The sequence below is a fragment of the Neophocaena asiaeorientalis genome, unplaced genomic scaffold (assembly GCF_003031525.2).
Source record: "Neophocaena asiaeorientalis asiaeorientalis breed wild unplaced genomic scaffold, Neophocaena_asiaeorientalis_V1.1 scaffold504, whole genome shotgun sequence".
In the NCBI taxonomy this organism is placed as follows: domain Eukaryota; kingdom Metazoa; phylum Chordata; class Mammalia; order Artiodactyla; family Phocoenidae; genus Neophocaena; species Neophocaena asiaeorientalis.
The window spans coordinates 496,595-509,904 of record NW_020174438.1 but is presented as its reverse complement, the minus strand read 5'-3'; the positions used below and the strand labels follow the sequence as shown (position 1 = coordinate 509,904).

Sequence of the window (13,310 nt, the reverse complement as noted above, 5' to 3'; positions counted from 1 at the left end):
CCCCGCCGCTCCTCCGCCCGCGCGGCGGGGACCCTGGGCCACGGCGGTGGGCGCAGCCCTGACGCGCTGCCGAGCCGGGGGGCTCCTCGAGCGCGGGGGCCAGGCGGGAAGGAGCGCGAGCTGCAGCTGCGGTCCGAGCGGGGCGTGCCGAGCCCCTGCGGCCACCCCGCGTCCCGGCCATGAGGAGGGACGAGCGAGACGCCAAAGCCATGCGGTACCCGCAGCCGCCGGACGGGGCCGGCTCGCCCCTCGAGAGTCTGAGGAACGGTTACGTGAAGGGCTGCGTGAGCCCCCTGCGGCAGGACCCCCCGCGCGGCTTCTTCTTCCACCTCTGCCGCTTCTGCAACGTGGAGCTGTTGCTGCCGCCGCCACCGGCCTCCCCCCAGCAGCCGCGGCGCGGCTCTCCCTTCTCCCGGGCGCGCCTCTCGCTGGGCGCCCTGGCCGCCTTTGTCCTTGCCCTGCTGCTCGGCTCGGGGCCCGAGAGCTGGGCTGTCGGGGCCGCCCGGCTGCGGACCCTGCTGAGCGTCTGCTCGCACAGCCTCAGCCCCCTCTTCAGCATCGCCTGTGCCTTCTTCTTCCTCACCTGCTTCCTGACCCGGACCAAGCGGGACCCCGGGCCGGGCCGGAGCGGTGGCGGCTCCTGGTGGCTGCTGGCGCTGCCCGCCTGCTGTTACCTGGGGGACTTCTTGGTGGGGCAGTGGGGGTCTTGGTCTTGGGGGGACGGAGACGCTGGGGCCTGGGCCCCGCACACGCCCCCGGCGGTGGCCGGCAGGCTGTTCTTGGTGCTGAGCTGCGTGGGATTGCTGACGCTCGCGCAGCCGGGGAGGCTCCGGCACAGCATCCTGGTACTGCTCTTCTCCGGCTTCGTCTGGTGGGTGTCCTTCACCAGCCTCGGGGCGCTGCCTCCAGCCCTCCGGCCGCTGCTGTCCTGCCTGGTGGGGGGCGTCGGCTGCCTGCTGGCCCTGGGGCTGGATCACTTCTTCCAAATCAGGGAAGCTCCCCATCATCCTCGGTTGTCCAGTACCGCGGAGGAAAAAGTGCCTGTGATCAGACCCCGGAGGAGGTCCAGCTGCGTGTCGTTCGGAGAAACTTCGGCTAGTTACTATGGCAGTTGCAGAATGTTCAGGAGACCTTCATTGCCTTGCATTTCGAGAGAACAGGTATGTTACCAGAAAGCAAAGTTTGGTAAGGAAGGGAGGGGGGTTTTATCGCTTCAGTTCCCGAGTTGAATTAGCGTGTTTGAAAGCATGTTTACTTCCATGGTGAAAAAAAGACAATTTTTTTTTCTGAAAAGAATTCCTAAAATACAGGAAGCTTTTAAAAAATGCGTAAGTACTATTTATCTTTGAATAGAAATGAAATAGCAGACAAAACATGTTTCACTTTTTAAAGAGTTTGTTAATGTAGTAGATGCGTTCTCAGAAGAATGAAGTGAATTACTTGAAGTATAATAGATTGACTACTCCCACTTTGGCATAGTCTGATGTGTAGCTGTTTGGTGACATTTATCTGTTGCTGTTATAATGGTGATGTCTCCCCAAAGATAGCGTACAGCCATTAGAATGAGTGGGGAAAAAAATATATATATATGCATTTTAATCAGTGTGGTTTCATTATTCTTGATAATTGAGAGGGCAAATCTGAGATCTCATAAAGAGAAAACAGTGGTGAGTTTTGGAAGAGACTTGTTAATTTAGATAAAAAGACTGTTGGGGATAATTATAAGAGATTTCTCCCCCACCCTCCACCCCAAATTTCAGCAGTGTAGGCTAATATAATCTTTTACAGACTAACTCATGGTCCTGTGTGTTTGTTGCATAATTAGGAGAATGTTGTAACAATTTAACCTTTAAACTTAGTAATGTTTGGAAATATGCCAAAAGCATTTGTACAATTTCTTTTCCTGTAGGTTTATATGGTTTTGCGTTTTAAAAAAATGGAAATCATCACTAGGGAAAGAGTGTCTATTTTTGTATAGCCTAGGGAAATCTTACCTGTTCTACATCACTAAGAAACTCACCAAGTATAGCTACTGTTCACAGAGCATTTACTAAGTGCAAAATCCTTATATTGTCTTAAACCCTCACAAGGGCTCTGTATGGTAGGTGACATTAACCTCAAGTTAGAGATGAGCAAGTTGAGGCTTATAGAGATTATCCAACTTCACACATTTAGTAAGTGACAGTGCTGGGATTTGAACCTAGATTTTTCAGTTTTCAATGATGTCTTCTAAGCAACTAAAAGGATGAGTGTAGAGGTTTTCCTTAAGTAGGAGAGTAGGAGTCTATACTATTGGTTTTCAATCTTTTTGATTAGTGATATGCTTTACACCAGGGACCCAATATATTTGAAACAGGAGTTTCTTATTACTACATCTGATGCTCTTTGCTCTTTGCTCTTCAATATAATCTACAAGCTCTTACACTATCCGTAGTGCTCAAAGAGACAACACCTTGCTCCCTGAAAAGTGTTTTCAGAGGCTGCTTTGTGGTCTGTAGTTATTTGGCCAAATGCTTGAAAAAAATTGTTCAAAAAATACCATGGCTTTTGTTTTCTCAGTTTACTGCCAGTGATAATAGACAATGTTCAGAATAATGTGTATCAAGAGAAAAATTGTCAGGAGAAGATTCACTGTAGAGCAGAGTCATATCAGCTATTTTCATAGACTGGAATAGCGTTTGACATTTGACTATTTGCAAATATATTGTATTTTTTAACACCAGGAAAGTGTTTTAGCACAGTTTCATCACATTTGTAAACAATTTTCCCGAGCTTAGCAGCGTTACAGTTTAACGTAACTTAATTGCAATATGTTGGCCTAGTGAATTATGGGTGTTATCTTATAAATTGAAAATTCCTGGTCTACTTGATCCTGGTCTGGTGCTCTTTCCATCACAGCAACCTTTTTTCAGCCATTAACTAGGTGCGGCATTGTTAGGCTAGGTAGCTTTATTAGTTGTATTAGAGGAAAATATTGTGCTTTTAAAATTTGTGCTTTTAAAAAGGGCATATTTTATTAGTGTAGAAAACCCTTATTCACATTCCACTATGAATAGGAACATTTTCTTGGTGGAGGGGGTCTTAAATATATGCTAATAGTTCAAGGGTTTATACATGGTTAATGTTCAGTGTCATAACATAATACTCTTTGGGCAATACTAGAAACTACTAGATATTTTTAGCTTGGCAGAGACTGTAATAAAAAGTTTTACTTATGCTTTTTCCTGAAGTTTAACAGTGGATCTGTGGTTTTGTTTGGAGGTATGTTATGTGAAAGAAATTAAGTGGAAACCAATACTTTTATGGAAGTAACAGATCAAGAGATTTTCTAATTTTTGAAGTGCTAAACTTCGTATGTGATAATTGTAAAGTCACTCTCTTGTTTCAGAAAGTGAAGGGAGACAAACGGTTTTGGGTAGAAGCTGATATAGGGGAAAGTCTCCTGGATTCATAGAGGTTCAAGGGTAAAGTCTTAGCCCTGCTGTCATATTGGAAAAGTTGGTGAGCCTTTCCGAGTCTGAGTATCCTGTCAAATCAGGGGATCCAGTAGGTGAATTCTATACCACCTTCCAATTCTAGAATTCATTTCTTTTAGTTAGTTTACACTTTTTGTAAGGTATAAATAAATGTATGACTAAAACTTCAAAAGTTAATAGATCTCGAAGTTTTACTTAAATGTTTAATGTTGATACTGCTAGCCTATATTTTCCAAGGTGTGATAATTGGAAAGTATGAACAAATACTCTGTATTATTTGAAGAGAAAGCTTTTAACATGTATATGTGGACTTTCATTTGTGGATTGATAAAATTATTACGCTTTCATTTCCTTAAGAATTTAAACGTTTTTATTAACATCTTTGAAAAACAATTGAAAACTCATTAATATAAATGTTTTTAATTGTGTGAGAGTAGATTCAAAGTAATTTTTAACATTTGGGATGTTATGTTAGATACTATATTGAAAAATAGTGACATATGTTTGTAAAACGTATGATTTTTCATAATTAGGTTTAAAGTTTAGTTACTGCTGACTGTGTTCTGCCTTGGTGGGTTAATGGAAAGAAGCACTAAGTTTGTAGTATATTTGTGAAGAATCAGCTGAGACTAATAGGAAGTAAAAAAAAATTTTTACATCTACCTAAGATGCCTTGGCCTGAATTTAACAAGCTACATTTCTATGCCATTTTAATTATACATTCTACAATGCAAATTTCGGCCGTCAACCAGATCATTTCATGTGTGATAGGCTTGGTAAATATAAGGTTTTGAAAGGCATAAGTCTGTGTGTGAGATATTTTTCTATACCTAAAATGCTGAGTGCTTTCTAAATGGTTAGGTAAATATTTAACAATTCTGTGGCCTTAAAGCCCATAAATATTATTTAAAGTGTTAATTTTGTTTAAAAAAGGATACACATGTAGTATGAAGCCTTTTTAAAAAGATTTTAAAGTTTAAGTGATTATTTATTCCCCTGAGGAATCTGCAAGTCATAACCCACCATGAATTTTTTAAAGAATCCTGTGGAATTTGTGAAATTTAATGAGTGAGTGTTTTATTCTAATTTCATGTTAATATTTTGTAGTGAAACATCAGCCTACGTAATATTTTTATGCTTTATTTTGTAAATATTGTATGTACCCTTGCCACAGAGTTATCTTCCAAAAACACAGATTTGATCAAATCACTTGCTCTGTTTTAAAAATCTCTTACGGCTTTTCATTGTCCACAAAATAAAGTTCATGCCCTTGACCCTTGCTTGCAAAGTCTTAACCTGCTCTTGGCCTTGTTTTGTTGTTTTTGAAAGCCGTTAGCAGTTATGGAGCACCTCCCCACATCCATCCACCGCTCTAGCTATTTGAGGACTGCTTATTGTTACTGACGTGTAGACTTTTTTCTTTTGGTTTTACCATTCACACTGTTTGAAATCTCCTTTAAGAAACATATAAGATTAAGAAGTGTTTAGACACTACAGTGATGCTCAGACTAATGCATAAGCTGAGAACAAAACTCCATCCTAGTAGAGTTGGCCGGGTTTAAAAATAAAAGTTGACAAATCGTGTCAAGCAGTGATGTGGTGAAGTGTGATAGAATATTTTCATTATACCACATGAAATAGTAACATCTCCATAGTTTGTTTTCCCACAGTGAGTGGAAGGTAAATAGGGCCAACCATATGTAAAACTTTGACTTTAGTATAGTTTAGTGATGTTTGTTTTCATTGTCTTCTGATTTTTTAATCCTCCTCAGTGGCAGGCGCTTCTCTGATTCTCTTTCCTTCTTCCCTTTCAGTTACCAAGTCAGCCTGTTTCCCTAGCGCATTCTCCTGCCTTCTTATACCCCACCCAAAGCAGGAAGAATCTATACTTGCTGAAAAAGTTTATTTCAACATAAATATGTTTGTATAGATATAGAAGAAATAGAAGAGATTTGGAGTTTATCTAATTGAAATCTGCTCATTTTATAGAAAGGAAAAAAATTCAACTCCAAAGAGAGAAGTATATTGTCTCTAGGTTACGCCACGAGGTTTTGGGATACAGGGACTAGAACCTAGGTCTTGACTCCTAGTTCAGCTGTACTTTCCATTAAGAGCGTATGCACCTGCAGTCATAGTTTTCCAAGGCTGTTCTTAATTTGCCAGCTATCTCTAATTATGTGATAAACAATGCTCCTGAGTAAAAGCGGTTGAGGGTGGTGGTGGGAAAGAGGGGAGTGAGAGGTAGGAGGTACTCTTGAAAACACATAGTTCATGATGACCTTGAAGATAAACTTGGTACCTGATATGGTTATTTCAGGATGACTTGTCAGGATGCAGCTGGTCTGAAACTCAGGTGCCTTAAGAGGCCAGCCACATAGCCTATTTATGTTATACGTTGGGGAAGGAGGGAGGGTAAGGAAGAATGGAAGTGAACTGTTGCCTTCTTTGCCTAAGGGCTTTCAGTTTAAATAAAGCAAACTGAACAACCCTGTTAGCCAAGCAAAACTTTAGAAGAGCTGGGTTCTGTCTGTGGGTAGTTCCTGACAGTTTATAACTGTATATAATTGTGTATAACAATTATAGTTTATAATAATTATAATTATTATATTTGTTTAATTATATATTTAAATACATAATATTTTTATTATATTTTATTATTAAGTTTATTATAATTAAATAGTTTATAATTGTTCACCTTATTATTTACAAACGGATTCAGGTTTATTTAAGAGATTGTTAGAAACCTGTTCTTAGAACTTGGGGAAGAGGAGGGTGTTTCCCACTTTTTCTTTTACAACCTAGAACTTTTTCTCCAGTATTGATTGACCTGGAAGGTTATCTTATCTTCATAGATTATTCCCTCCTCCATCAGATAGAGTACATTGTTTGACTGCTTCCTTACATTTCGTACAACTTGCTTTCAGTATATTTTAAATTTATTTAGTTGGCATTTAAATTTGTTAATGAGAAATGCCATACATAAAAGACTGTACATATGTATATTTTTATATGGTTTAAGGAAGAAAATAAAACAAAAAGAAAAATGTCAAGTACTTACCACTCATTTCCTTTGTATAACCTCTTTTGCATCCCCTTCTCTCTGCCCCAGAGACAACACATCTATCTTGATTTTTTTTTTTTGCTGTTCATTCCCTTGCTTATCATTATAACTCCCCTGAACATATTACTGAGTAATCTAAATAATATGTTGTCAGTATTGTCTGCTTTTGAACTTTAAGTAAATAGAATCATGCTGTATGAATTCTTCTGTAACTTTTCTTTTTTCTTTACATTTAAGATTCATTCATGTTGATGTGCATAGATGTGGTTCACTTTTTTCAATGCTGTATAGTGTTTCATTGTATGAACATAATAAAATTTATCCATTCCACTGTTCATGGACCTGTGGGTGGTTTTCAGTTGTTTGCTATTAAGCACAATGCTGCTATGAAATTTTTTGTAAATGTCTCCTAGGGGCATGCACACATCTAGAAGTAGAATTGCTGAGCTGCAAGGTATGCTCATATTCAACTTTACTATGTATGATAGGCAGAATAATGGTACCGTAAAGATGTCCATGTTCTAATTCCTGGAATTTGTGGGTATGTTGCCCTGCCTGGCAAAAGAGACTTTGCAGGTGGGATTAAGTTAAGGACCTTGAGATGGGGAGATTATCTAGGTATCCAGGATTATCTAAGTAGACCCAGTGTCATAGGGTCTTTAAAAAGTGGAAGAGGGAGACAGAAGAGATCAGAGAAGGAGAAGTGACAATGGAAGTAGGATTAGAGTAATGTAATGTGAGAAAGACTCACTCAGTCCACCTTTGGCTTTCACAGTGGGAGAAGGCCAGGAGCCAATGAAAGCAGGCAGCCTCTAGAAGCTGGAAAAGACAAGGAAATGCATTTTTCCTTATAGTCCTTGAAAGTAACAAAGCCCTTCCAATACCTTGATTTTAGCTCAGTGAGACCTTTGTCAGACTTTGGACCCACAGAACTGTAAGATGTTAAATGTGTGTTGTTTTATGTGACTGAGTTTGTGGTAATTTGTTACAGGAATGTATTAGTTTGCATTAACTGCTGTAACAGTTGACATGGGTTGCTGTGACAAAGTACTACAAATTGGGTGGCTTAAACAGCAGAAATTTATGGTCTCACAGTTCTGGAGTCTACAAGTCCGGATCAGACTGTCCCCAGGGTTGGTTCCTTCTGAGGACTCTGAGGGGGAATCTGTTCCATGCCTGTCTCCTAGCTTCTGGTGGTTTACTGGCAACCTTTGGCATTTTTTGGCTTTTAGATGTGTCACCCCATCTCTGCCTTCATCTTCACATGGCACTCTCCATGTCTCTTCATATAGTCTTCTCTCTGGGCCTGTCTCTGTGTCTCAATTTACCCTTTTTATAAATACCCCAGTCATATTGGACTAGTGCCCACCCTAATCACCTCATTTTAATCTAATTACCTCTGTAAAGACCTAATTTCCAAATGAAGTCACATTCTAAGGTGTTGAGGGTTAGGACTTCAATATATCTTTTTTGAGGGACACACTTTAACCCATACAAGTAGCAGTAGAAGACTGAGACACTCTGGGAAGTTGAGTTGTTTTCCAGAATGGTTGCACAATGTATATTCTGCTAGCAGTGAATAAGAATGCCCTTGAACCAATGATTCCTATTTAATAACTTTAATTTTTGTTAGTCCAGTGAGTGTGAAATGTATTTCTTTGTGATTTTAATTTGCATTTTTCTAATTACTAATAAGGCTGAATATTGTTTATGGATTGCATTTCTTATTCAGGGATTACCTGTTCATGTCTTTTGCCCTTTTAAAAATTTAGTAGTTTGGGGACTTCCCTGGCGGTCCAGTGGTTAATACTTCCAGTGCAGGGGGTGCAGGCTCCATCCCTGGTCGGGGAGCTAAGATCCTACGTAACTCATGGCCAGAAAACCAAAGACATAAAACAGAAGCAATATTGTAACAAATTCAATAAAGACTTTAAAAATGGTCCACATCAAAAAAAAAATTAAAAATTCAGTGGTTTGTTTTTTCTTGGTTCATGAGTTCTTTATATATTTTGGACATTAATCCTTTATTGGTTATTTGGGTTGCAAATATCTTCTTCCAGTTTTAGTGGTGTCTTTTGATAACTGAGATTCTTAATTTTAATATTATCAAATTTACCAATCTTTTCCTTTAATGGTGTGAGACTCTCCATGTCTTGTTTATAAAACTCTTCTCTATTGGAAGTCATAAAATAAACTCTTATATTATCTTTTCAGAGTTTTAAAGTTTTGCCTTTCAAATGGTTTTTATCCACCTAGAATTGATTTCCATGTATAATGTGATACAGAGATCGAATCTCATTTTTTACCCGTATGTATATCCAGTTATGTCAGCACAATTCACCGAAAAGTTTATTCTCCGTTTATCGGCAATGCTGCCTCTGTCAAATGTGAAATTTCAGGGTGTGTGTGAGTCTGTATCTGGCTTCTCTGTCATGGTTCACTGACAAGTTTATGTGCCCTGTGTTAATGCTACACCATTGTAATTATAATAGCTTTATAATGAGACAATATATAGGAAGTCTCGTCATCTTACGGTTTTTCTTCAAGAGTTTGTCAGTTATTTTTGGACCTTTGCTCTTCAATATAAATTTTAGAATAAGTTTGTCAAGTTCTACAGAAATTCATATTGGGATTTTGATTGCCATTGCATTAAATCTTTTGAACAATTTAGAGGAGAATTTGATTTTGATTGAAAATTTTAAGTTGCATTTTTCTACAAATTTATTTAGTATAACTTTTCAAATTTATTTTCTTTGTAATATCTTTTTATTATCTGTAATATCTTTTTTATTATCTATTTATTTAATTTGTTCAGCATCTGCATTTTTGTCTTCTTTTTCATTCCTACCATCATTTGTATCATTTTTCTTTGTTTCTTAATCAACCTGGCTAGAAGTTTGTTTTTTTGTTTTTTGGGTTTTTCTGGTCACGCCATGTGGCATTCGGGATCTTAGTTCCCTGATCAGGGATGGAACCAGCGCCCCCTGCATTGGAAACGTGGAGTCTTAACCACTGGACCACCAGGGAAGTCCCAGTTTATTTGTTTTTTAATCTCTTAAAAAAACCAGCTTTTTGGATTGGTACTTGTTTTCTTTTTTTTAATATGTTAATTTTTATTGGAGTATAGTTGAAATACAATGTTGTGTTAGTTTCTGCTGTACAGCAAAGTGAATCAGTTATACCTATACATACATCCACTCTTTTTTAGATTCTATTCCTATATAGGTCATTGCAGAGTGTTGAGTAGAGTTCCCTGTGCTATACAGTAGGTTCTTATCAGTTATCTATTTTATATATAGTAGTGTGTATATACCAATTCCAATTTCCCAATTTATCCGCCCTTCCCCCTTGGTAACCATAACTTGGTACTTGTTTCCTATTTTATTTATATCAGCTCTTTTATTATTTCTTTTTTTCTTTTATTTTCTTGTTCCTTTTTTTTGGCCATGCTGCACGGCTTGTGGGAATCTTAGTTCTTAGTTCCCTGACCAAGGATTGAACCCTGGCCCTTGGCAATGAGAGCCCAGAGTCCTAACCACTGGACAGTCAGGGAGTTCCCTCTTGTTCCTTTTTTTAACTTTGTAATTGAGATGCTAAGCCCATTAACTTTGATCTTTTCCAGCACATGCGTTGAAGATTATACATTTCTCTCTGAATGTTGCTTTAGTTGAATGTCACAAGTTTGGATGTATAGTATGGTTATTGTGCAGTCTGAAGAACTTTCTAATTTTCATTTTGATTTCCCTTTTGATTGACAGTTGTTTAGAAAAAAAATTCTAATCATATGCAGGTTTTCCAGTTATTGTTGTTGATTTCTGACTTAAGTGCCTTTGGGCAAAGAACGTGGCCTAACATATGATCAGTTTTCATAAGTGTTCTGTTTGCTTGAAGAAATACATCAGTTTGTTAGCTGTCTGGTAGATAAAAGGTGTAAAATGTCCTTTTCATACCTTCTGCGTCCTTATTGACTTTTTATCTTATTGACCCGTCAGTAACTGGACAGAGTATTAAAAAATCTCACTTTCCTGGTGTTTTCTTCAACCCCCCCACCCACAGTTTGTGGGTAAGTGTATGGAGAATAGAACTTTACAAATTGGATGGAATTACTTATCAGAGGGACAGAAAAAGGATGCATGAGAGAGAGCACATGTCATATGTTTAAAGAGTCAGCGTAAGAAAGTAATGAAAATTTGATCAGCATTAATATATATTTACAAATTGCCTTTTATATGTGCCAGCCCCTAGAGAGATACTAAGACGACAGTCACAGGGTCTATATTGCAAGGAGATCACAGTCTAATTGAGATTAAAAAAATGTAAATAAATAATTACAATTCAGTGTGGTAAGTGATATAGCAGAGGTACACATAAGGTACATGGGAGCTTTAGAGAAGGAACAGCTAACTCTCTCCAGGAGGAGAGTCAGAAAGCCTTCAGAAAGTATATAACAATTGAGCTTTAATCTTCAAAAAAGTTTCTTATTGATATAAAATGTATAAAAAATGAATTTAAAAATTTTACTTCTATGACCTTAGAAAGAATTTTTCAAAGTTATTCCAACATAATCTCCACCTTACTGTAAATATGTTTGGAATAAGAATACTTCTTATCAACTGAGAGACTATAAAGTCACAGAAAATATACTGAGTCCAATCAGGCAAACTGTTTACCTTCAGTCCCCAGTCAATACTAACAACCAAAAAAGATGCTTAAATTTTCTATCAGAAATGTCAGTATCAGTGGTAAAAATAATATAAGCAATAAAGAAATGTAACCCAGGATTAGAAAAAAGGGATTATTATAAGATATATTTACCAAGTGCTCGCTATGTGCTAGTCTCAACAACTCTGTGAAATAAGTATTGAAATCCTGTTGTGCAGCTGGAAACGAAGGTAGAAAGGTGAATTGACTAGCCCCACATCACTCAGCTAGCACACAGAAAATACTGTAATATGCTAAATGCCATTTTCAGTGTATAACAAGCCCCTAAGAACTCTCCCAATTGAAACAACTAAACTACAGGTTTAAGCATTTTAGAATGTATCTTTTGAAAGGAATCACTGAGTAAGAAAAATTTCAGATCCCCCCAAAAAGAAGTGAAAGCAGTGTGGGGGAGAAAAAAAATGTTCCCTTCTTCCCTTCTAGGGTCTTTGTTTGGGCTATTAATTAAATTGATTTAAGACAAATTAACAGGGGAAAAAACAAATTTAATTTTGTATATGGGAGCCCCGTAAAAAAGTGAGACTCCAAGAAGTAACCAAAGCAGGAATCTTTTATAACTTTAAGACAAAGAAGTAATAAATTTGTGAAGAGTTGACGAGACAAAGGAGTCTGGGCTTGGGGTAGTGAATTGGCGAAGAAGTAACAAGGTTTGTTAGAGCCAAGTATTCTTGGCCCTAAATTCCCTATCTCTGGTGATAAGGATGCCTTCCACCCTCCTGGTACTGGGATGGGTGCCTTTCACATGGGAGATTTATCTCCTGCTTTTGGGGAGGGGGGGAACAAAGGAGGGTCAGAGTGTTCTTCACCACTGTTTCTCAAGTAAACTTTAATTCAATATAAGCTATATGCCGAGTGACATATTCTGGGGTAGCACATTCTGCTCCCTTTCAGTAGGAATCCCGAGAGGTAAGCAGACATTAAAACCAGCTTTCATTTGATGGTTTCTGACCATCCTTAGAGACCATGAACATTTGCTTCTGTTAGATATGGCTAGGCTCAAGAGATAAAACCTAGGGTCTGTCCAGAGTCAGAAATCTAATAGAAAAACTGCATAAAGCAGAGACCCCAAAGTGCTACTCTTCCAGTGTAAGGGTAAGTGAGAAATAAATATGACCAAGGAGATGGGATGCGGGTCTTGACCTTGGCACGGGGAGTTGGGGGACAGAGAAAATAAATCTTCCCTGGGAATGTATAACCACAGGAGGGCCCTCATAGGGTTTTTGTTTGTTTGTTTGTTTGAAATTGTGGTAAAATATGAATAACATAAAATTGACCATTTTGGCCATTTTTAACTGTACAGTTTAGTGGCATTAAGTACATTCATACTGTTGTGCAACCATCACCACCATCTAACTCTAGAACTTTTTTTTATCTTCCCAAACTAAAACTCCATACCCATTAAACAGTAACTCTCTCCATTCCCCCTCCTCCCAGCACCTGGTAACTGCCATTCTACATTCTGTTTCTATGAATTTGACTACTTTAGATACTTCATACAAGTGGAATCATTTGTATTTATCTTTTGTGACTGACTTGTTTCACTTAGCAGAATCATCTTTGGAATTCTAATAGGAATTACATTGAATCCATAGATTGCCTTGAGTAGTATTTACATCTTAGCAATAGTAAGTCTTACAATTCATTAACATGGCAGGTCTTTCTATTTATTTGTGTTTTAATTTCTTTCAACAGTGTTTTGTAGTTTTCAGTGTACACGTCTTTCACCTCTTTGGTTAAGTTTATTCCTAAGTATTCTTTTTGATGCTGTTGTAAATGGGATTGTTTCTTAGTTTTGTTTTTTAATATTTCATTGTTAGTGTTTGAAAATGCAACTAATTTATATGTGTTGTTTTTGTATCCTGCAGCTTACCTGAATTTGTCTATTCTAATATTTTTTCGTGTGGAATCTTTAGGTCCTCATTTAGTTAAATTTTTTTAAAAATAAGACTTAATTTTTTAGAGCAGTTTAAAGTTCATAGCAAAGAAGGTACAGATTCTCCATATACACTTTGCCCCCAACATGGCCATAGCCTCTTCCATTATCAGCATTT

The 13,310-nt window shown here is 38.1% G+C and overlaps 1 protein-coding gene across 2 annotated transcripts in view; it reads left to right on the top strand.

The window, feature by feature from the left end:
- Positions 1–40: 40 nt before the first annotated feature.
- Positions 41–13,310, top strand: part of PDE3B (phosphodiesterase 3B) — a 167,607-nt gene continuing 154,337 nt past the window's right edge. For both annotated transcript variants that reach the window (XM_024757003.1, XM_024757002.1), the window contains exon 1: positions 41–1,160. In XM_024757003.1, the coding sequence (XP_024612771.1) occupies positions 180–1,160 (981 nt within the window). In that variant the 5' untranslated portion in view covers positions 41–179. The remainder of the gene's footprint in view (positions 1,161–13,310) is intronic.